Source organism: Phocoena sinus, chromosome 3 (genome assembly GCF_008692025.1).
Source record: "Phocoena sinus isolate mPhoSin1 chromosome 3, mPhoSin1.pri, whole genome shotgun sequence".
Lineage (NCBI taxonomy): Eukaryota > Metazoa > Chordata > Mammalia > Artiodactyla > Phocoenidae > Phocoena > Phocoena sinus.
The window spans coordinates 81,453,430-81,477,773 of NC_045765.1; the positions used below are offsets into that span (position 1 = coordinate 81,453,430).

General features: G+C 37.7%; 1 protein-coding gene across 3 annotated transcripts in view; it reads right to left on the minus strand.

The window, feature by feature from the left end:
- The window catches only part of CAMK4 (calcium/calmodulin dependent protein kinase IV), a 239,444-nt gene that overhangs the window by 29,281 nt on the left and 185,819 nt on the right, over positions 1-24,344 (minus strand). For all 3 annotated transcript variants that reach the window (XM_032626763.1, XM_032626762.1, XM_032626761.1), the window contains exons 7-8: positions 12,018-12,108; positions 9,925-9,999 (exon numbers count right to left, since the gene is read on the minus strand). In XM_032626763.1, the coding sequence (XP_032482654.1) occupies positions 9,925-9,999; positions 12,018-12,108 (166 nt within the window). The remainder of the gene's footprint in view (positions 1-9,924; positions 10,000-12,017; positions 12,109-24,344) is intronic.

The window sequence follows — 24,344 nt, forward strand, 5'->3', positions numbered from 1 at the left end:
CGTGAGCCATGGCCGCTGAGCCTGCGCGTCCGGAGCCTGTGCTCCGCAACGGGAGAGGCCACAACAGTGAGAGGCCCGCGTACTGCAAAAAAAAAAAAAAAAAAGTCTTCCTTGCCACATGAATTGTATGACAGTTCTCTCTGTATAAATCTTATAAATGGGTGAAGAAAGAGCCTGTTTATTTTCCTCACTTTACTTTTTAATTTTTTTAATAATACCCTGAAGAGAAAATCAAATATGTGAGAACACCTAGTGCTTTCAGAAGAGGAAAAAGGAAACGCGACTTATTTTAATTAGCCTGTGAAAGTTTCATTTCTATGGAATTCACTTTTCTATGATTCCATTGAGCTCTCCCATCTTGGAGTAGTCACTATTTGTTCCAAATCTTAATCATACCAAGTCTCCTGGTCACTTTAAAGCTGTGATGGATGCTGGCTGAGGGACAGCAAAGGAGTGTTAACTGTTGAAAAGCTGCCTTCCCATTTTTTGTGGGATAAGGTAGAGTATAAATAAATAAACCACAAAAATAAATTAACCCAACTCATCCTAATATTAACATTATGTAAGAATCTCTTTTTTAAATGAAGATGCAGATATAAAGTAATGGACTTAGCATTCAAACTCTGTCTCATGTGTTAAGTATGGCAAATACTGTGTTTTTCTCCAAAGATGCTATACATCTTACTGATAATTATCAATAATAATTCTTTTGAAACTTTTAATGTTTATTTTATGCATATCCTTCCTGTAGCAAACATTCTAAAATGGAACATTTTGTGGGTGTTCAGGGCCCAAATAATACGTTTTAAGCAAGTCTTCTACCCACTTGCCATCAATCACCTCTCCCTTTAGACCTCTTTTCCTCCCATCATTCCACCCTCACATATGTAATAATAGAGCTGAATCCTCACGGCATGTGAATTCTCCGGCACAGTTGGTTCTGTTCTTGAAGTAGTCTCTTACGATTATAAGGAAGTGGGCACAGAAAATGATTTGTGATATTGAGACCCAGAAGTTAAGGATTAACAGTACATTAAAAAATTGTCTCTAAACTAAAAGGAGCAAGAGAAGTGAGGGGATGATGTTGGTGACAATCTCTTTAGACTCAATTTTATCAGCCATCTCAGGCCAAAATATACGTGGTTAACTTTGATTTAACTGAGTGGTTGTCCTAAACTTAGTTTATACATATAGAATGTATACACAGATTTTGTGGTAATATTATTTAATACCACATGGGTGATGAAGAAATTTGTAGGACTCTTCCTCCCCTCTCCTTTTTGATAACCCTAAATCCTGAGAGATGAGTCAATCAGCTTTTGTGACCATTTCCCAAGCTAGGGAGGCAGCCCCTTATATTGCTGACAGCTTTAGATGTGAGAACATTGTTTTGTGTGTATTGAGCCTCAAATCTGTGCTTTACAACATCTATTCGTGATTTCTAATTCTGTCCTGTGGAGCTTCTACTATTTGACAGTCTCAATGATAATGTGGTTTCTTCTCTTCTCTCTGGCCTCCTAATGGTGATGTTGCCCAGGGATCAGTGGGGGTCATTTCCTTTTCTGCTTTGGTGATGCTAGATAGTCTCATGACTTTAAATAGCATTTATATGTTGATAACGCCCACATTTATATCAACAGCCACGCCCTTGCTCCTGAATTTCAGACATATACACCCCTCTGCCCACATATCTCCTCCACTTGGATGTCTAACAGGCATCTCAAAATCAACAAGCCCCAAACCTGCTGCGCCCGAAGTCTTCCTCATCTCAGTTAATGTTAGCTCTATCTTTCCAGCTGGAGCTCTCTGATCCCTTCTCTGGCCTACTCTTGCCCGCCTACTGTTTCTTGCCTCAGGGTCGGTGTGCTCTGTCCCCTCTACCTGGAATGTTCTTTCCCTAGATATCCATGTTGCTTGCTCTCTCCCTTACCTCTTTCAAGTCTTTGCTCTTATGTTCCCTTCTCAGGTGAAGCCTTCACTGATCACACCTGTTTAAATATTAACTCAGCCTCCCAGCACTTCCTATCCCCTTTCCCAACTCTATATTCTTCCACAGAAATTATATCCTCTTTCTATATAATTTACACATTTACTTTGTTCATTATTTGTCTTCTCCCACTAAAATGTACCTTTCTTAAAGAAGAAATTTTTTCACTGCTATATCGCTGCTATATCACCTAGAACAGTGCCTGGTGCATAATAGGAGTTTAATAAATATTTATTAAACGAAAAAAGAATAAAGTTCCACAGAATACCCTTGGTTTAGGTCAGCATCAGACCAACACAAAGGCCCCAAGAGACTCATTTTCCTCTAAGTTTAAAATTTCCAAGACAGCTTAAAATAAGCCTGCACTCAACCTGCAGAGTCCCTGTCCTTTTGCAAGGTCAAGAACAAGATGAACTACAACCTTTCCTCATCACTCCTGTGTCTATCCCCAGTCCCACTTTTCCCTTTACCTGGCACTTGTTCATTTGGATCAGGCACTGCTAGCACGCCGGGGACAATCCTATAATGGCTTGGGGACTTAGCATATCTCAGGGAAAACAAAGGGCTGTGCTCAGGAAGAGGAGATGGATCTGGGACCAACCTGCTTATCGTTCTTTGCTTTCTTCCTCGAGCCTTCCCTACTCCCTTCCTATTGTCAACAAGCCCCATGGGAACCCTAGTGTACACACACCAGCCTGTCCAGGGGAAACTTATACACAGTGCAGATGACGTTTTACTGTATGTTTATTTCTTCTAGTGTTTTGTTTTTTTTTTTTTAAAGTTCATTGCAAAAAGGAAGGCATCATTGTGGGCTTTTAATTAGCTCTCAGGCGAGATAATCCCCTACTTGATTAGATTATCAATGTAATTGGGTACTCACTATTTCACCTTAACTATTTAGTGTTCTAGAAAAGAACGAAAACATGAAACTATCCTGAAAGCTTGTATTTTAGACTATTAAATTTACTTCTTTTATCTCACTTACATTTTCCAATATTTTTCAAGGTAATGTGTGTGCATGTAGATAGAAATCTCTTCTGACTGTAGACTGTTGAAAATTGTAATTTTCGTAGAGTGGATGTCATAGGTTATTTCTTTAGAACATAGCATGTGGTAACAAGGAAGGATTATCTCTATAATAATGAGACCTGGCAAATGCCAAGAGGAAATAAATTCTTAACAGCTTCTGGACCCTGAAAATAGAATTTGGATAAACAGACATGTAGGAGTGTAAAATATGAACACATATAGTTTAATAAACTAAGCCTATAAATAAATTAGATACTTGGTATTAGACAGAAACATTCTTTTATCTAACAACTTCCACACTGGTTTCTTTTTTACTCTAACAGCTTGTATTTCTTTTCTGTGATGGGCATGGGTAGGTCTGAACACCCACAGAATTCAAGCCTCAAATATCTGAACCAGTTAAGATACTTTGGAAGTAATATTGCATAGTTACATTGTAGCACATTTATCAGGAGCCATGGGCCAATGGATTTTTTTTTTCTTGAGACCTGTTTCTTTTCCCAACAACAAGATTTTGAGAACCTCTTCAGTGTTGACCCCCTCATGGACTATGTTAGAGCGCTAGTCATTGATTCCATTTATCTGGATCACAAATTTTAGTTTTCTGGCCTGGAGTTTAGTTTTGGCTGGGCAGATTTCCCGGGAAATAATGAGTATTTGCTTAAACACACAGCATCTGTGATATTTTTTCTTTTGAGATTCACTTATAGGAGAACTCTCTGTTATTAATAGCCTGGGGCAAAGGTTCTATAAGTGAGACTGATTGGGTAACTTTCCTTTTTTAATTTCCTGACAAATGACAGATGGTATAACATAGATACCCACTCTCTCCAAAGATGTAATTGAAAAAACCCTTCTATTCAAAAAACTAGACGCAGCGTACATAAGGATAATTGACCTAGGATGTAATCGTCCTTACATCAAGCAAGGAAACAAGGTCAGCCTTCCCCTCTCTGTCACTGTTCCAAGTTAAATGTAAAGTCTCTGTGTAAAGTAATGCTTTCCATAGCACGACAGAGATTCTCGCCAGTTTTGCTCTTGCGTTTAATTTCCAGATCATTCTATAAATGAACAGTTCCTGCCTCACCTAAATATTCTCAGAAGGCTACATGGCAAACTGATGACAGTACTTATATGTGGTGAAGGGAGAAAGGGCTAGAATTGAGGTTGATCCTCAAAGAGGGCTTCAGCCTTGTCTATAAATGGTCTAATTGTTTATAAGACAGATGAATATAAATATTACTATATTACATTAAAAAAAATTCAAAACCCTGCATCTTTCCTCCGCTCTAGGTCACCTATTTCCTGTGCCCTGGTGTTACTAGGACTTCTGTTTTTCCCTAACGCAGCTTTTTCAATGCTTTCAGTGTATCCTTAAAATCCTGCCCCCTCCTTTGCTCCCACTTGGAGGTAATATTCTAGTGTATTTCCTTTGGACCAAGAGTATGTATGAATATATGTCTCTTTATATATATTATTATTATTTTTAAAGTTTATTTATTTATTTTTTGGTTGTGCTGGGTCTTCGGTGCTGCGCGCGGGCTTTCTCTAGTTGCATTGTTGCAGTACGTGGGCTTCTCACTGTGGTGGCTTCTCTTGCTTTGGAGCACAGGCTCTAGGTGCACGGGCTTCAGTAGCTGTGGCATGCAGGCTCCGTAGCTGTGGCGCATGGGTTTAGTTGCTCCATGGCACATGGGATCTTCCCGGACCAGGGCTTGAAACTGTGTCCCCTGCACTGGCAGGCAGATTCCTAACCACTGCACCAACAGGGAAGTCTTCCCTCTTTATATATATTGTGTTACTTTTTAAATTAAATACATTGAACTTTATTGCTTTTGATTTCTAAGCCTGCCTCAGCCTATATAATTCCACACATACGTTTACCACTTTAGAGTCCACAAAGAACTTATATTTTCTCTCTCAATCTCCACCCCTGCCCCAGCTTCCTTGCTGCTTTCTCCTCCTTTCTGTATAATATAGCAAATTACTACTTCTTGATGAGTCTCTACCTATAGCAGAGTGGAAGGATTATCTTGATCTTGTTCAACCACTCAATTCCCTTTTTCCCCATTACACAGCCTCAAGGGTGATAAGGATATCTGCAGGGAAAAAAAGAGCAAATGGAAAATAAGCCTCCATTATGAGATGGCGTTATCTGTAAGATGGGCCTGTCTTATAAGATGGCAAAGACAAGCATCTGAAATAGTATTTTTACAATAACTTTTTTTTGTGTGTGTGTGGTACGCGGGCCTCTCACTGTTGTGGCCTCTCCCGTTGCGGAGCACAGGCTCCGGATGCACAGGCTCAGCAGCCATGGCTCACGGGCCCAGCCACTCCACGGCATGTGGGATCTTCCCGGACAGGGACACGAACCCGTGTCCCCTGCATCAGCAGGCGGACTCTCAACCACTGTGCCACCAGGGAAGCCCTACAATAACTTTATATTAAAAAAATAAACGATTAGATTTGGGAGTAGATTGAATACATTATTCACTGAGAAGCTGTTTATGGAGTGACAGGAAAGAGCATTTACAATAGCTTTCTAATTTGTCTTCTTTTGATCTCTTTTCTCTCTCAAATCCATCTGTCATAATGTCATTATCAAGGTATTTATAAAATACAGGTTTGATTTAAAAATATAATTGCCCTGATTAAGAACCTTTGCTGGATCACTATTATCTACCAAAGCAAGTCTGAATTCCTTAGCCTAATGTACAGATTCTTTTAAAATTTGGTCCATCCTACTTTTCCAAGTCCATCTGTATTCTCTGTACCAAAGACTCTGTGTTCCAGTCATGCAAAGTGACAAAGTAACAAATAGTCCCTGAACTTTTCAGATGCTACCACTCCTCTGACTTTTCTCTTCCTGTGCTTGCTGACAAACAATGCCTTGTGGCCACCTCTTCACTTGTTGAACTCCTACTAATCCTTTAGTACCCCTCCTCTGTAAAGGCCCATCTAAGAAGGATTAATTGTTCCCTCCCCTCTAAATGCTTGAGCCTTTGGCTCAGATAAATATATAACTTATTACAACAAATTTTGATTTATGTGTACAGGTCTTTCTTCTTTTATAGCCTATGAAATCCTTAAAGGGCAAGATCATACTGTGTTCACTCTTATAATCTCAGTGACTAACATGGAGTCTATTAGACATTCAATGTTCATTTTATCAGTGAATGAATCATTCATTCATAGAATGACCATTCTGTACTGCTGCAAGAAAGAGTTGCTCTTATCACTATTATTATTATTAATTTATTTATTTATATTTTGGCTGCACGTGGGCTCTTCGTTGTGGCATGCAGGCTTCTCTCTAGTTGCGGCGTGCAGGTTTTCTCTCTCTAGTTATGGTGCGTGGGCTCCAGAGCGCATGGGCTCTGTAGTTTGTGGTATGCAGGCTCTCTAGTTGAGGTGCATGGGCTCAGTAGTTGTGGCGCGCGGGCTTAGTTGCCCCTAGGCATGTGGGATCTTACTTCCCCAACCAGGGATCGAACCCGCATCCTCTGCATGAGAAGGTTGATTCTTTACCACTGGACCATTGGGGAAGTCCCTCTTATCACTATTATTAAAGCCACTGAAAGGACTGCTATCTCTTAGTCACGGCAGGGACCCTGAGAGATCACTAGGGTAAGTTCTCCCTGATCCTTCAATTTCAGGGCTGCTCAAGTCTCAGAGAATTTCTCCAACCTACCTACCTCCCTGGAATACTTATTGTTCTGTATTAGATAATGATTACTAAATTGTCCACCAGCTTTATTCTTGTGGGAAATCCTTAATTTGTTGTCTCATTCTTTTCTCAATCCTCTTTCAATGCTTCTGTCAATTGGTCAGCAATTAGTGGTCACAAACAGGCAACCCCATTTGGCACATAGTACTAAATTCAAGGTTCTTATTTTTCTCCATATTGTTGGCGATCTGGAGGCAGGAAAGAAATTCAGGATGAGGACAAATAAGGACATATGAATTAGAGAAAGGAAAAGTTCACACGGCATCATTAGAAGGGAAGGGTGATAGGCTGTCTACTAACAGTTCTAAGGAAAATGAAAAAGAGCATGCCTATAGGGAACATACTGCAATGGTTTCCACATTAAAAAAATATTTATTTACTTATTAATTTATTTGGCTGCATCAGGTCTTAGTGGCGGCATGCGGGCTTCTTTCTAGTTGTGGCGCGTGGGCTCTAGAGCATGCGGGCTTAGCCGCCCTGCAGCTTGTGGGATCTTAGTTCCCAGACCAGGGATCGAACGCACGTCCCCTGCATTGGAAGGCAGATTCTCAACCACTGGACTACCAGGGAAGTCCTCACATTTTTTTCTGAGAATGAAAATCTTACTCATAAGCCTGTGGTAGAGATAGTGAGTCATCTAATGCAATATTCATTCTTTGTAATAGAACCCTGAATTCATTTGGGACAGCATCACGTGCGGCCAAGGGATATATTGCCAGTTTCCCTGGCAGTGTGGAGGCTATAACTAAGTGCTGGCTGATAAGATATAAGTGGAAGTGACATGTGGGGCTTCAGCAAGTCTGTTTAACAGTGAAAATGTGCACTCTTTTTTAGATTTGTTTCCTTCTGGTTGTGTAGAATGCAGATATAATGACTGACTTCAAGCAGCCATTTTGGACTGTGAGGAAACATACTCAGGAATGGTAGAGTAAGACAGGAAAAGTCTGAATCCCTGACACTGAGATCCACCACACCTGCAGAACCATAGCTGTGGAACCCATCAGGATTGCCTATCTCTAGACCTCTAGCATCAGAGAAATTAACTTCTGTCTTGTTTAAGCCATAGTTATTTTTAGTTTTCTGAATTTACTCCTAATTGATAAATTACTCCTGTCCTCAAGGATCTTAAGATCCAGAAGAAGAATATTTGGCACAATGTAAAGATTTAACAGAAAGATAGGTACACAATTCTGTGCACTTCCTGGATTTATGAACAATTCTGCTGCAAGAAAGTAATCTAAAATATTATTATTTTAGACCAGGGAAACTAGCTAGTTAAAATCAAAATTATAAAATGTTTATGTGAACATGGAAACATGGAGACTGGTGTGGAAGAATGAATGAGGCTGTTAATATTGATTACACATGTTTGGATTTTCACTTCTTACAATGACCAAGTAATACTTTTGAGGCTTCGAAAATTAAAATAGAGAATATTTTAAACTAAAAGCAATAAATGATAAATATTTCTATGAGGGAAAACTATACTGATTTATCTATGTTGCTTTTTTGAATAGGGAATTCTATAAATCTGTTTTCAGGACATTGTATACCAGGATTCTCATCCCTGATCCACTAATAACTAGATGTGGAATCTTGGGGAAGTCATACTCTTTTGACCTTAGTAAAATGAGAATGTTAGTAAATGAATATTAAAGTTTCTTTCAGCACTAAAATTCTGTTAATTTAATCATACATTTGCTTCAGTGACTATCTTACTGCACCTCTCCAGTCTGATTTCTATGAATTCAAAAGTTGTTACAATGAGTCAGTAATATAGTTCTTATGTGCCTATTTCTGAGGTGGGTGACTAACAAATATAAATGCCATAGAAGAATAAGACAGATAACTGCAAATACCACCCTTCTCCTGTGTCTCCATAAAGGCCTTTCCATGTGCATAACCTGGTATTTCCTAAGATGCGATACTTTTTTGGTTTCATGTCTGTTCCCCTATAGATTGTGAACCCCTGGGGATGGGGGTGGAGGCAAGAAATGCATCTTCCTGGTGCCAAGCACTGGCCTGAAATACAGCAGGTGATTTTGCTGAAGAGATGAGCGAGTGAAGGAAGATTTGTATAAAAAGACGATGATCCGGGCTTCCCTGGTGGCGCAGTGGTTGAGAGTCCGCCTGCCGATGCAGGGGACACGGGTTCGTGCCCCGGTCTGGGGGGATCCCACGTACCGCGGAGCGGCTGGGCCCGTGAGCCATGGCCGCTGAGCCTGCGCGTCCGGAGCCTGTCCTCCGCAACGGGAGAGGCCACAACAGTGAGAGGCCCGCGTAACGCATTAAAAAAAAAAAAAAAAAAAAAAAAAAAAGACGATGATCCTAAGAGAAAATGATAGCTAATCTTATGACTGGTAACTTGAAGTCTTGTCTCTTTTCTTTGTAATCCAGATTTTAATTAATTTGTGACATATTCATTAGTCAGAAAAACTTTAGAAATTCTTGATAATTTTTGCAAGCTTTATTGGCTTTTAGGTTGTTGCCAGATTAATATAGCTGTCAAGGAAAGAAGGGCGAGCTTCATGCTGGCTTGGATCAAATGATATTGTTCTGTCTCTGGATTATGAACTGTACTCAGGGTACCTTCAGCCCATTCTGGGAGACTGGGCAAGAGGATGGGAGGACTGTCCCACAGCTCATCTCTGGGGGACTCTGGCGGTGAAACCCCACCTAAAGCCGTTGTCCTAGTCAGGCTAGGCCAGTGCCATCCATGAGAACTACGGGCTACCCCTCCCTCACTGCAGTCTTATACACCATCGGAATTAATGATACATGCTCTCCTCACACACCTTCTTGAGTAAAAGCAAATAAGTAAAGTAACAAAGGGCTCATGGCTTTAATCCCAACCACAATGCTATTTCCCTGCCCTTTTCCCCGGTGACTGTCTTTCCATTCCTGAGTGGGTCCAAGAGTAGCTACTACCTAAAAGCAGGTACAGAACACCCAGTCCTTCCTTCTGAGGGCCCCTCTCCCCCCTGCTGTCTTAACAGGGGTGCCCTAAAATCAACATCATCGAACCCCTCATGCAGAACAACAGGTGGTCTGAATGTCATTTACATATGCCTTTCTCATGGAGACTTACATCAAATTGTGTTTCAAATAGAGATATTAGGAGTTAAAAAAGATCAGATCATTGAATACAATAAAAGTAAAATATTGGTATTAAAGAACATACCGCAGTACCCTGGGGTTCCACATACTGTCTTCATGAGCACTTGATGTTCCACGATTTTAGAGAGCCCAAAATCAGCTGAGACAAGAAAAAAATTTAATGAAGTGAGTCGCTTCTCAGCTTTTATATGATGACAGATTACTTTTTTGTTATTCAAAGTAAAACTTATTTATTTGTTTGTATTTGACGTTGGGGTGGATATAGATAGGGGCCAGTCACCTGGGACAGTAAACTAAATAATAATTCATGCCTTGCTTTAAATTGGAAAAAAAATACCCCATGACTCCCAAATACATGTTATGCTCTTCTCTATAATTACTAGCTTTCAGTAAATAAGCTATTTCTTCTTGAAATAATAGTTGTGACAGATATATTTTGTCTAATATTAATTCTGAGATTTGAAACTAACTCTAAAGGACAGTATAGAATTACTGATGTAATTCAGAACTTTTAATCCACTGGAAGAAATCAAAATAAAAAATTAGACTTTTGTAAATGTCAGTAAAATGAACAGAAATATCAAAGGTTTATTCTGCTTCAAAATAAGTAATTTTGTTCTCTAGTATATTTGACGGATAAGAATTTACTCTTGTATGAGGAACATATAACTTTGTGCAAAAATTCTTATTTATTTCTCAGAATGGTACCTAGATAAAACATAAACAGAAGTTGCTACCATTATGGTCTATTTGCTGGGCTACATCCTTCTCACCCAGGAAACATAAGGAAACAGTTCAAGGCCATTCTTCAAGAGAGGCAGGTACAGAATTGATGCCATTTTAGACTTCAAAGATAAACCCACATTTCCATGGAGGTGCTGATCCTTATCAGAAAAAGCAGCAGGAAGTCCTTCAGAAAGAAAGGCTCTCCTGTCTAAATTAGTATCTATCCATCCATTTAAAGAAATTTCTTGAAGGATAAAATCTTTGAAAGTGATGTTAAAGGAAATGGAAGCTTCCCTGCTGCCCACTGCCTTTCAGGAGTGATTATGAGAACAAGCTGGCTGCCCAGCACGACTTCAGTATTTTTCTTTAGGTTCTTGCATTCATAAAGCACATTATGTTGTCTGAGCTCTTCCATGATATGTACAACTTAATTTTCAAAAGTGTTAACATTTATAAATGCAGTGAACTCATCAGATTAGAATTATAAAAGCGCCAAAAAAGCAATGCCCTTTAGAGGATTTAGTACAGATTCTACTAAGGAGATTTCACCTAAAATAAATTTTATAATTATTTTTGCAAACAAAGATTTGCTCTGTAAGGGACATGGAAAGTAAAATTTAATATACGTTTTTCTAAAATGATGATTTAATGATCTCTTTGGGTAGATCAGAACTTCCCAAACCATCTTTGTAGTTCTTCAGAGTGCTTACTGGGGGAAAAAAACCAAACCAAGGTTTCCAGAGTCAAATAAGGTTTGGAAAAAGCCTCACAGACACTAATTTAGATGTCACTCTACACATTAGCATTTTTAACTTTCTCAAAAGTCCTGCAGAAATAAAAATCTTGTTTAACTGTAAGTTGGCATTTCTTAACTTACTTGACCAAACTTAGCACCTCCACAAACCATTTCCCCCGCCAAAAGGAGCCGGGAATGGTTCACTCAACTGAGGACCAGTGTTCTGTGGAGTGTACTTTGGGAAATACAGATCTCAATTTATCTCTGTTCATATAAACAAATGATTCAGAGCCCAAATTCACTGATATGTACTAAGCATTTTGTGTCAAAGTTCTTCATTACCTAAAATTAAGCTCCAACTAACTTGTGCAATAAGAAATGTCATGTAATCTGTGATTTTCTACTATATAAACTTATCTACAAAATACAAGGTCACCTCCTGAAGTCCCTGTCATTTCCAAGAGCTGTGATTCCTTTGTGTGTCCAGCAATGAAGCACCACCTTCTATGCACTAATTCAGGTAAATATTCCAGGAAAGAGCACAGACTTCCAAAACAATGCATTATTCCTTTACAGATACCAAGATTTGAGGAAATTGAATGGAGGCAAAACTGGACAGAGCAATATTTACAAATTCCGTGGAATAAATTTCTTCTGCTTTGGGAAAAGGGATCATAAGACATCAGGAAACATACCAATTTTGAGTGGTGCATCTGGGGCTGGAGTTGCATAGAGAAGGTTCTCTGGTTTGAGATCACGATGGACAATCCCATTTTCATGTAGGTACTAAATAGGGAAAATAATTAAGTAACATTTATATAATTATATTTATGGTTCCAACATTTAATCTTTCCAGAATTATAATAATTTTTACTAAGTTATGTGATTCAACAACACACATACTATGATTTAAAAATAAACACCAAAAGGGAAAATATGTTTTAAACTATATGTCATTTGAGAATAGCTTATACATATTTTACTAAAAGTGAAATGCAATTTAAATTGTATAGAACCAACTGCCAGAAATAAAATATTTACTTCTCAGAGAATATTGGTTGCAGTTCTCATATGCATATTACCATATCAGCTCAAATTGGCTAATTATTATTATTATTTTTTTGCGTACATGGGCCTCTCACTGTTGTGGCCTCTGCCACTGTGGAGCACAGGCTCCAGACACGCAGGCTCAGCGGCCATGGCTCACGGGCCCAGCCGCTCCGCGGCATGTGGGATCTTCCCAGACCGGGGCACGAACCTGTGTCCCCTGCTTCGGCAGGCGGACTCTCAACCACTGCGCCACCAGGGAAGCCCTTGGCTAATTATTATTATAATAAAGTCAAGGTGCTCTGTGTTGAAATTTGTCTGATTTATTATCTGAAAAGCATAATTGTATGTGTCATCTTAGAAGTTCACAACCATAGCAAAGATTTCTTAATTATCATTTGAACAGACATTTAGATGTGAGTAATTATTATAGAGAACTACCCTTAATATGAAAAATATTGTTTAATGACAGTGAATGCTCTCATAGACTCTTCTGAGGATTAGTATATCCAGCTATCAGTATAGAGTATTATACTTGAGATTATCTTAAAAATTACCTCTAACAACTCCATTCATTTTATTACATTTTAAATTATTTTGTAAATCATGTGTAATTAAACATGTAACATACTCTCATTGTGAATGTTAAAAGTTCTACCTGACCGTGCTTCTCTTCCAGGGGAAGCCTCAGGTCCTCTCCAAAAGCAATCATTCATCAGTTTGAAATGGTCTGAACTTTTTTCTATGCATTTACAAATATGAGTATATGTATACAAAGAAATATCCCTGATTTTTCCATTTTCTTACATCAATGTATCATTAATAAAAGTTTTTACACTGCTCTTTTTTTCACTTAACATGTCTTTGAAATCTTTCTCACATGTCACCACAGCTTATTTTATTTAATCCTTGCATCCATTTTTTGTTTGATGTCCATCACTTTTTATTTTGCTATTCCCATTTTGATGGACATTCAAGTTTTTTAAAATTACAAATAATGCATTAATAAACTGTCAGTACTTGGATATTTGAGTATTTTTGCTGGTGTTTCTCTAGGACAGATACCTGGAAGCAGGTCTGCTGGGGTTAAAAGTTATATAGACTTTTAATTTTAATATATACTGCAAAATCACTTTCCTAAAAGACTCCATCAGTATTTACTCACATAAACATTGTAAGTGTATATGTTTTCCTAATATCTTTAGAAAATTTATATTTTTAACTTTTGCTGAGCTGGAGTATAAAAATTATACCTTAAGTTTTGTTTAATTTATCTTTCTCTGTTTACTGGTATAGTCTAGCTTCTTTTCATACATTTACTGGTTTTCCTTTTCATAAAATGCCCATTCAAATCCTTTGCCTATCTTTCTGTTGGGTTAAGAGAAAAAGTTGCCAGGGTGTTGTAGTTTTTCTCCTTTCCAATCTCATAGGGGAAGAGAGGAAGTCCTTTCTTTCTACTCAAGCCAAGTAAGAGGGGATAAACAGCTTCAAGGTCACTTGACATGTGTCACTTAGTGATTTGGGGAAATAGGGACTGATACCTGGCTCACTCATGAAAAACTGGAAAATGGTTGGAGCAGGTGATTGAGGACAGAGGTTCTCAGTGAGATTCAGCTGCCCTCAAATAATAGCTGGACAAAGAAGCACATTTCTCATGGGCCCAGTGTGGACTGTGCAGAAGGGAATCAGACACTAGTCTCCCAGAAGAGGTCCCTTTGCTGGAGTGTTTCCTGCTGGGATGATGCCACCTCATCTCAGCATCACAGAAAGCAGAACATGAGGGAGGTGAGAGTAGGCAGCTGAAGGGCCACTTATATCACCTGGAGTGAGAGAACTGTCCTGCAATGCGTCTCTGTAGAGCTATCAATTGTGTCCCATAGGGAAAGAACAACAGGCATTTGTAACCTGCCACACCCAGAGATCACTGGTGCCAGCCCAGAACTGTGCCCATCTGGTAAGACCAAGTCTTAACCCTCCATCTCCTAACCCACTCACTCTTCATCATCGCCTTCACATCCCAACCCTGGAAGGACCACAATCAGCATCTAGCTTGTTGAAAAAGAGCAAGAAAAAAAGAAGAAACTAACAAGAATTCCTACCCGCTATGTTTATAAATTACAGATCCCAAGGTGGGGAAGGGAAGAAGTTTAAAACTGGATGAGTCTTAAATTTTGGTCTTGTCATGAAAAGATGCTCAACATTGCTAATTATTAGAGAAATGCAAATCAAAACTACAATGAGGTGTCACCTCACACCAGTCAGAATGGCCATAATTAAAAAGTCTACAAATAACAAATGCTGGAGAGAGTGTGGAGAGAAGGGAACCCTCCTACACTGTTGGTGGGAATGTTAAGTTGGTACAGCCTCTATGGAAAACAGTATGAAGGTTCCTCAAAAAACTAAAAATAGAATTACCATATGATCCACAATCTATTCCTGGGCATATATCTGGACAAAACTATAATTCAAAAAGATACATGTACCCCTATGTTCATAGTAGTACTATTCACAATAGCCAAGGCATGGAAACAGCCTAAAGGTCCATCAACAGAGGAATGGATAAAGAAGATGTGGTACATACATACAATGGAATACTACTCAGCCATAAAAAAGAACGAAATAATGCCATTTGCAGCAACATGGATGCAACTAGAGATTATCATACTAAATGAAGTAATTCAGAAAGAGAAATACAAATACCATATGATATCACTTATATGTAGAATCTAAAATATGACACAAGTGAACTTATCTGTGAAACAGGAACAGACCCACAGACATAGAGAACAGACTTGTAGTTGCCAAGGCAGGGGTTGGGGAGAGATGGACTGGGAGTTTGGGGTTAGCAAATGCAAACTATTACATATAGAATGGATAAACAACAAGGTCCTACTGTATAGCACAGGGAACTATATTCAATATCCTGAGATAAACAGTAATGGAAAAGAACATAAAAAAGAATGTATATATGTATAACTGAATCACTTTGCTGGACAGCAGAAACACAATATTGTAAATCAAGTATACTTCAACAAAAAAAGTAAAAAATAAAATTTTGGTCTTTTCCTTACCCAAGAGGGACAAGAAAAACTATGGGCATGGCCTGAAATTTTATTCATTGAGGAGAAGAATGGATTCACGGGGTTAATGTGTCAGGACAACAGTGAGAAAAACATAAAGTTGCTTTTGTTCATGTCTTACCAGGTCTAGCTCACTCTTTATACTAGATCATTATCAGGTAGATAATAATACCATTCATGTCCTAAGCACTTACTATATTCCAAGCACTATTATAAACACCTTAGATCTCTTAGTTTATTTAATCTTAGCAGCAGCTCTGTGATGTAAATCATATAATTCTTGTTCTGGAAGTGAGAAAATTGAGGCATAGAGAGGCTAAGAGATCTGTACAATGTCACAACTAGAGATTGTGGTGTCAAGATTCAGACCTGGGCATCTGGCAGCAGAGTCCATACCTTTGCCCATGTCATGATTCCCAAGCAGGTGCTCAAGAAATACTTATTTCTTGATTTTGTAGGGTGGGGATGAGAGGAAAATAAAAACGAAGGAGAGAGGGGAGAATAATGGAAGAGAGGGAAGGTAATAAGAGAGTGGGAGGAGATACGAGAGAATGACAGAGGACCCCACTCAGCCTCGAATGATACCGTGGAAAAAACCACCATATCCCTAAGAAGGAAGAGACTATATCTCGTATATGCAACGTTTGAAAGGCAAAGATGTATCTCATATAATAGCTTTGGAGCATACCTAAGAATTGCATAGTTTGGGATCAATAGAAAATATTGATTTTCCTCCCTAATCTAACCCAATTTAGAAGCTCCACTGCTTTGGGAAGAAAATGACACTGAAAACAGCAACACAATAACAAAAGCAAATGAGATGAACTGACAAGTGTTGGTTTAGCAAGTTCTAATTATGTAAAGATTCTCATTAAATGTTGTTCTGGCTTTCTTAAACAGAAATGGTGGTCACGTGTTCTAAGTCCAAATCTAAAGAAAGCAAGACAAAACAAACAAAAACAAAACACCATTTGGCACTCCATAAAGGAGAACTAGACCAGATAACAGAAGAAAAGTTTTAGAGAAAATAATAGATTATTAAAAGTCATAATATAATCATGTGCACATATGGGAGGAGGCATTTAAGTGTATTTTATTGGCAAAATGGCAATTTTATTTTTGCTTAGACCCACTGATTGCCTTTCATCAATAGTTAGTATTTTTGACTTTTACGTTATCTCAAGTCAGGAAGCCAGGAAGAAGGAAAACATGGAGTATATGATCTTTTGTCTTCCCCAAGGAGATACAATCATTAGAAGCAGCAACACTTCCAGAGCACCAGTTCTCAAACTTTTTGGTCTCAGGACTTCTAGAAAGTTAAATAAAATATATTAAGAACCTCAAAGAGCTCTTGTTTATGTGAGTTATGCCTAACATTTAGTTACTGTGTAAGTAGTTAAAACTGAGAAATTTAAAAATCACTTATTAATTTATTTAAAAATAAAACAATAAACTCATGATGTTAACATATACATTTTAAAACATAAATAACTATTTTCTAAGACAAAAAATTAGAGAGTACTATGCCATTGTTTTAAAGTTTTACAAATTTCTTTAATGTCTGGTTTAATGGAAAACAGCTGGATTCTCATATCTGCTGCATTCTCTATTGTAAAATCACATATCATGTAGACTCTGGAAAATTCCACAGTACTTTGATAAGTAAGGAGAAATGCTTTCATATTATGATGAAATAGTTTTGACCTCACAGACCCTGAAAGGGGTCTCAGGGACCCTCCAGGAATCCCTAAAATATACTTTGAAAACTTGTCTTACAGCATCTGAAGACATAAAAAGAGTAGTTTTTAAGAGCTGAATAATAGGCACACTTCCCCTTATTTTCAAAATAGGTTTTAAATAAAATACATAATCTCATCAAATGTTAATCTTATTTTGACACGTTGAGATCACTGCACATGGAGAAGTGAAGAAGAAAACGATATTAAGGGGAAAAATGCTCCTCACAATTGGGTACTCATAGAAAATGTATAAAGACGTTTTATATCATATGAATGATACAGAACTGATTAAGGAATATCTAATCACAGAGAAATAGACCTTATCAAAGTATTGTCATTTTAGCTACAGATTATGGGGATTCAACATAAGTACACAAAAGGATTAGAAATACTAAGAAATGAGATTATTGGATATTCTAGAATAAACCAAGTGTTAAAAGTAATCATAATTAAAGTAAACTGAGGACAAGCAAGGAAACAGGTTGAAAACCTAAACATCAGTTTGGGAAAAGATCTATAAAATGTTCTATATGAATCCAACAATTTAATAGGGAGAAATAATAAATAAATAATAAATAATCAATCTGACAACAATTGTAGCAGCTAATTACTAAAGGTTATCTTGACTAATGGTAACCTTTAATAAAGAAATTGGAAGAGCAAACAACCAGGTGTGTATGAATTTAATTAAAACTTTGTGGAATTAAAAGAAGAAGGAGAAGGAGGAGGAAGAGAAAGCGTCAGAGGCAGAGAAGCACAACTAATTTACTGGCTCAATTTTTGCAAAGTGCATTCTCTTTTTAGGAAAAAAAAGCATTAAATGACAAGTAGAATTCTATCTGCAGACTCATCAAGATAGGAAACAAATACTTTTTAAGGATTTTATAATAATAAATTTAACGTTTTGGTGCCAAAGGCATACCTTTGCCGAGTTCTGTTTCAATATTATGCTCTTGGTTTTGATCAAGGGTTAATATAAGAAATAAAGCATAATAAGGTTTTGTGGTATTGTTTTTGAAATGGTTATTAAGGAAAAACATTATGAGAGCTGCTTTGGGGCAATTTACCCCAAGTATACCATTTATTACCTGTGCGACCTTAAACAATTTTCCCACCCTCTAAATCTGTTTTCTCATCTGCAAGGTCCACTTTACAGGCTGTAGTGAGAATCGGAGATGGGGCATGGAAGCCCTTAGCACGTAGTAGATATTCTACTTTATAAACAGTAGTTATTAGGACTCTACCATTGTTGTTTCACATCTCTTACAGAATAAATTACATTTAGAAATCCTTTGAGATTTGGAAAACTTGCTCTTTTCTGAAGTATCAAAGGATACTTTGATCAGAAAATACTTGCTTTTTATTTCATCACATTTTCTTCTTTTGTCTTGGCTGCCAAAAAACTCAGTGAAAAAGAGGTTTCAATTACAATAACTAGCCTAATTTGGATTATTTACTTCTCCCTCTCCCTGCTTTTTAAAAAATTCTTTTTTTCACTTTAATAGCTTTATTTTGTATGCATTTTTCATTTAATTTGCCACAACTTCTCTTCCCAAGAAGATGTAATATAAAGTACAGAGAGATAGGATGTGTTATATATTAGTCTTCTTCCCCTTTGAAACAGGTCTAAGTAAAACAAGGACTGAAATTGCTATATACGTGTTCATAGTTTATGGTAAGAATGTTTAGAAGTTAGAAAAGGAACAAAGTTTGTGTCAATTAGGATTTGAAACATTCTTACTATGTTTTTCCCAATTGTAAAACAAAGAATTTCTGTGATATACAGTATCTGTCATTGATAAAGAGCTGCATATCAAAGCCTGTTGTTTTGCTTGTGCTCCATTCTCCTGGATCTTTGCTGGTCCTTCAGGAGCTATCCCTGGATGCAGCTTTGGATCCTATCCCATGGCCCCTCCCTACTCAGAGGCACTGCCCCATCAGTACTGCCTTTTTCCCACCTCTCTCCTACTATTCCCTCTTTCATCATAGAAATATCACCAGACTAGGCCAGCTCTCCTCATCCTCAGTACTCGACTATCATGTCAATCCTCAGGGAGGCTGTACCTGCCCTTCCAAATTAACATGTTCTCTTATGTGCACATTCATATATCCTCTCATTGATGCTTCCTATTTTTCTTTATAGCATATCTGTTTCTTTGCAAGCTTTACGTTAAGGATGTCTCCCTCACTAGACTGAAAACTCCATGAAGACAAGGAAATTTTTACCTGGTTCCTCAGATACCGAGTTTCCTCTACAATGCCTTCACTAAACATGCACTCAATAAATACTTTTGAATGATCGATAAATAAATTTTCCTATAGACATGTATGTTATTCTACTTTTTAGTCACTAACTTGTAGTTACATATTCAAGAATGATGGTAATCTGCACCATTTATTAATTTGCCATTATTAATGTCAGAAGTTTAAATTCTTGTGCTTACACTGTAGTGATTCCACAGGAACATTGCTCCGATACATTTAGCTGAAGTAAGGCTCAGCGTTTATATGTTTGTGAAACATATACCATACTTACTGGATAATAATACTTAAGTCACCTCAGAGGTACTCAGTGAGTATCAGTTAGATAGATGAGATTTGCAGCATCACTTTGAGAAAAGCTAAAATCCAATAAGAATATTTTAACTGTAAGAGCATGCAAAAAGGGCTTCCCTGGTGGCACAGTGGTTAAGAATCTGCCTGCCAATGCAGGGGACACGGGTTTGAGTGGAAGATCCCACATGCTGCGGAGCAACGAAGCCCGTGCGCCACAACTACTGAGCCTAAGCTCTAGAACCCGCGAGCCACAACTACTGAAGACTGCGCACCCAGAGCCCGTCCTCCACAACAAGGGACGCCACCGCAATGAGAAGCCTGCACACCACAACGAAGAGTAGCCCCCGCTCCATGCAAAGAGAAAGAAAGCCCAAGAGCAGCAATGCAACGCAGACAAAAAAAAAAAAAAAAATCAGGCAAAAGGGTTTCATCTACAAAATGACATTTTGAATAATTACATTATTTTTTTTTCTTCTGTAGTAGCATTAAGTTGATAGTTATGGCTGAATTAATTTCTTCACATCCTTTGAAGTTGATCTGAATATTCAATACAACATAAGCATCAGGGGAGCTTGCAGAAAGACACTTGAAAATTCACCTGTTAGTTTTCTCTTCAGTTTCCTTCATGTCTAAAACATTCATAAATTTTATGGGGCATTGTAATAAAATGGAACTGAGTTGTCCAGCCATAATAACTCATTAGCGAAGAGTGACCAAGCCAAAAGGCCTCTGTTTGTAAATGAAAGAGCTGCACTGGACTCCAGTAGTGAGCCTGAAGAGGACTGGGCCCGCTGCTGTCCCTGCAGTAAGGTTCCTATGTGAGCACCATTATTTAGATTATGGGTGTGGCTTGAAGTGTCTGGATAAAGCAAAGCTTTGCTGGAAAATGCTTGCTGGAGTGGCAATGTCATGGGGAAAGAGAGTAGGATGTTTTACAGAGAGGATAATTATGAATGTCACTGGGTAGGGAAACCTGTGGTGTCAGTTTAGAGTAGTTGATAGGTGAAGAGGTCAGGAAGAACAGTCAGACTCTAATTCTTGTTTCCGATTTTGGTACAAGTCTCCTGGTGTACAAAGTCAGAGTGGGGCAACATGGGTGCTTGCAACAGGTTGGAAATTCATTTTTCTATTTATATATGTGTATGTCATAAAAGTCTACTAAGTACATATTTCTAAGAATGGTCTATTTAGTATTGGTGGAAATATCATTTTACCTATACTATTTTCCTTAGATTCAGTCCATGGGTACAAAGGGAGTAACAGGTGGAGCACAGAGGGTTTAGGGCAGTGAAGATGCTCTGTATGGTGCTATAATAATGGATATGTGTCATTATATATTTGCCCAAACCCATAGAATGTAGAACACTGAGAGTGAACTGCAATGTAAACTATGGACTTTGAGTGATTATGATGTGTCAATTTCGGTTCATCAGTTGTAACAAATGTACGATTCTGGTGGGGGATGTTGATAACGGGGAGGCTGTGCATCTGTGGGGGTAGGGAGCATATGGGAACTCTCTGTACTTTCACCTCAATTTTGCTGTGAACCTAAACCTGCTCTAAAAAATAAAATCTTTTTTAAAAAAGTACTTTAAGGGGCTTCCCTGGTGGCGCAGTGGTTGAGAGTCTGCCTGCCGATGCAGAGGACACGGGTTTGTGTCCCGGTCCGGGAGGATCCCGCGTGCCGTGGAGCAGCTGGGCCCGTGGGCCATGGCCGCTGAGCCTGCGCGTCCGGAGCCTGTGCTCCGCAGCGGGAGAGGCCGCAACAGTGAGAGGCCCGCGTACTGCAAAAAAAAAAAATTAAAAAAAAATAAAATAAAATAAAAAAAAAAATAAAAAAGTACTTTAAGTTTTGTTGATTCTTTTAGATTTTCTAAATAGACAATCATGTCATCTATGAACAAAGACGGTTTCTTCCTTGCTTTCCAACCTACATATGTTTTATTTCCACTTCTTGTCTTATTGCATTAGCTAGAACTTTCAGTGCAATGCTGAAAAGGAGTGCTGAGACGGGACATCTTTGACTTGTCCCTAATCTTAGAGGGAAAGCTTTGAGTTTCTCACCATTAAGCATGATGTTATCTGTGAGTTTTCTGTAGAGATCCTTTATCAAGTTGAAGAACTTCCCTTCTATTCCTAGTTTTCGGGGAGTTTTTATCAAGAATGGGTATTGGACTTTGTCAAATTTTTTTTCTGCACCTGTTAATATGATTTAGCCTGTTGATGTAATGGAGTACATTAATTGATTTTCAAATGTTGAATCAGGCTTGCATACCTAGAATAAATCCCACTTTTTCTTGGTGTATAATTCTTTTTATACATTGTTAGATTTAATTTGCTAATATTTTGTTGAGGATTTTTGCATCTACATTCGTAAGAGGCATTGGTCTGCAGTTTTCTTTTCTTGTAGTGTCTGTCTGGTTTTGGTGTTAGGGTAATGCGGGCCTCATAGAATGAGTTAGGAAGTATTTCCTTTGATTTTATCCTCTGAAAGATATTGTAGAGAATTGGTAAAAATTTCTTCCTTAAATGTTAGGTGGAATTTACCAGTGAGCCCAAATGGGCATGGTGCTTTCTCTTTTGGAAGGTTACTAATTATTTATCCAATTTCTTTAATAGATATGGGTCCATTCAGATTGTTTACTTCTTCTTGCTTGAGTTTTGGCAAATTGTGTCTTTCAAGGAATTGGTCCTTTTCATCTAGGTTATCAGCTTTGCTGGCATAGTATTTTTTAGTATCCTTTTAATGTTGATGGCTCTGTGGTGATGTCCCGACTTTCATTTCTGATATTAGTAATTTGTGTCCCCAGTCTCTTATTATTTTTTTAGTTATCCTAGCTAGAGGCTATTGATTTCATTACTCTTTTCAAAGAACCAGTTTTTGGTTTCACTGATTTTTTTTTCTACTGATTTCCTGTTTTCAATTTCATTGATTTCTGCTCTAATTATTATTTCTTCTTTTTACTCTAAATTAGAATACATAAAAGTAATTTGTTATGGATTTTCAAGTACTTCATATATGAATATAAGATTTTTTTGGGTAATTTCAGTAATTCAGGGTTTACAAATACAAAAAGTTTTATCATTCCATTAAACACCACATTCTTTAAATTGTTGGTATTGTCAATTCAGGTTAAATGACATTGTATTTATTTAATGTTTTTAATTGTTAAATGACATTTCTTTAGAATTCACATGATGAGGCTCAGTGTTAAAATTCCTGAAGTGATATTAAGGTAGAAATCTAATATCAAAACCAAAATCAAATCAATGCATCTCCAGAACTTTTTTTTTTTTAGATTCGATATATATGTGTTAGCATATGGTATTTGTTTTTCTCTTTCTGACTTACTTCGCTCTGTATGACAGTCTCTAGGTCCATCCACCTCATTACAAATAACTCAATTTCGTTTCTTTTTATGGCTGAGTAATATTCCATTGTATATATGTGCCACATCTTCTTTATCCATTCATCTGTTGATAGACACTTAGGTTGCTTCCATATCCTGGCTATTGTGAACAGAGCTGCAATGGTACATGACTCTTTGAATTATGGTTTTCTCAGGGTGTATCAACACACTGCATCTCAAAACCAAAATCAAATCAATGCATCTCAATTTCCATTCCATGAAAATTCCATGTGAATATAAATGTGGTTTCTGGTACTCATGGAGAATAAGATTTTAATCATATGCAAATATAATAAGCTATTTAATAAACTCTACAATGCAAAAAGAATCATATTTGTACTGCGTTGGTTATATTGTCATAACAAACCATGCTAATTCCTTTTAGCCTACCCATCATTCCCGATATTTAAGAAAAGTTGGATGAATGAATGAAGAAAGTTCTGAATTCAGCCAAGCTGAGCTCTCTTAGTCTATCTATTGTTTGACTTAACTTTGAGGAAAACAAGGATTATCTACAAAATGTCAAAGGAGGAGCAGGTAGATGCTTTCATTTTGAAAACATAGGGCGCTGCTATTTGAGGGTCAGCCTCATCATCAGCATGCCTGGTAAGACCAGTCTGAATAATCAGCCCATGAGTGCTGCACTAATATTTATGACCCCCTAAAACTTGTGTAAAAGGGCAACTACTTGTGAAGAAATACAATAATTACATGGACATTGAATTTGGCTACGACGAATTTAAGTCTCCTCTCCAATTTCTTACTATTGACTCACATCAAGGGATGTTCAACTTTTGACACTACCATCGTTCTGGATATAGACAAAGTGACAGAGCTGATTGCACGTGGAAGAGTTACATCTGTGGAGCTATCATTATTCCCACCTACTCTTGTCCAAAAAAGAATGAAATATGCATTTGCACATATTCCTAATTTGTTTGAGACAGACTTAATTTTTTAATTATAGCATGTAAAGTGCTTCTCTCTCATTATCTCAAATAAGCAGTTTTCAAGAACTGAATCCAAAAGTAAGAAAGCAAAGGCAAACATAAATAGGCACACCTGCTGCAATGCACCTGTGTCTTTTAAAAAGGTGTGACTTTTTCCCTCCTGCTATGTGATCTTTAAAAGAGATGTATCTCACTTGTCACATTTGAGTGTTAGCCCTTGAACTCCTTCCGTGCTTAGGC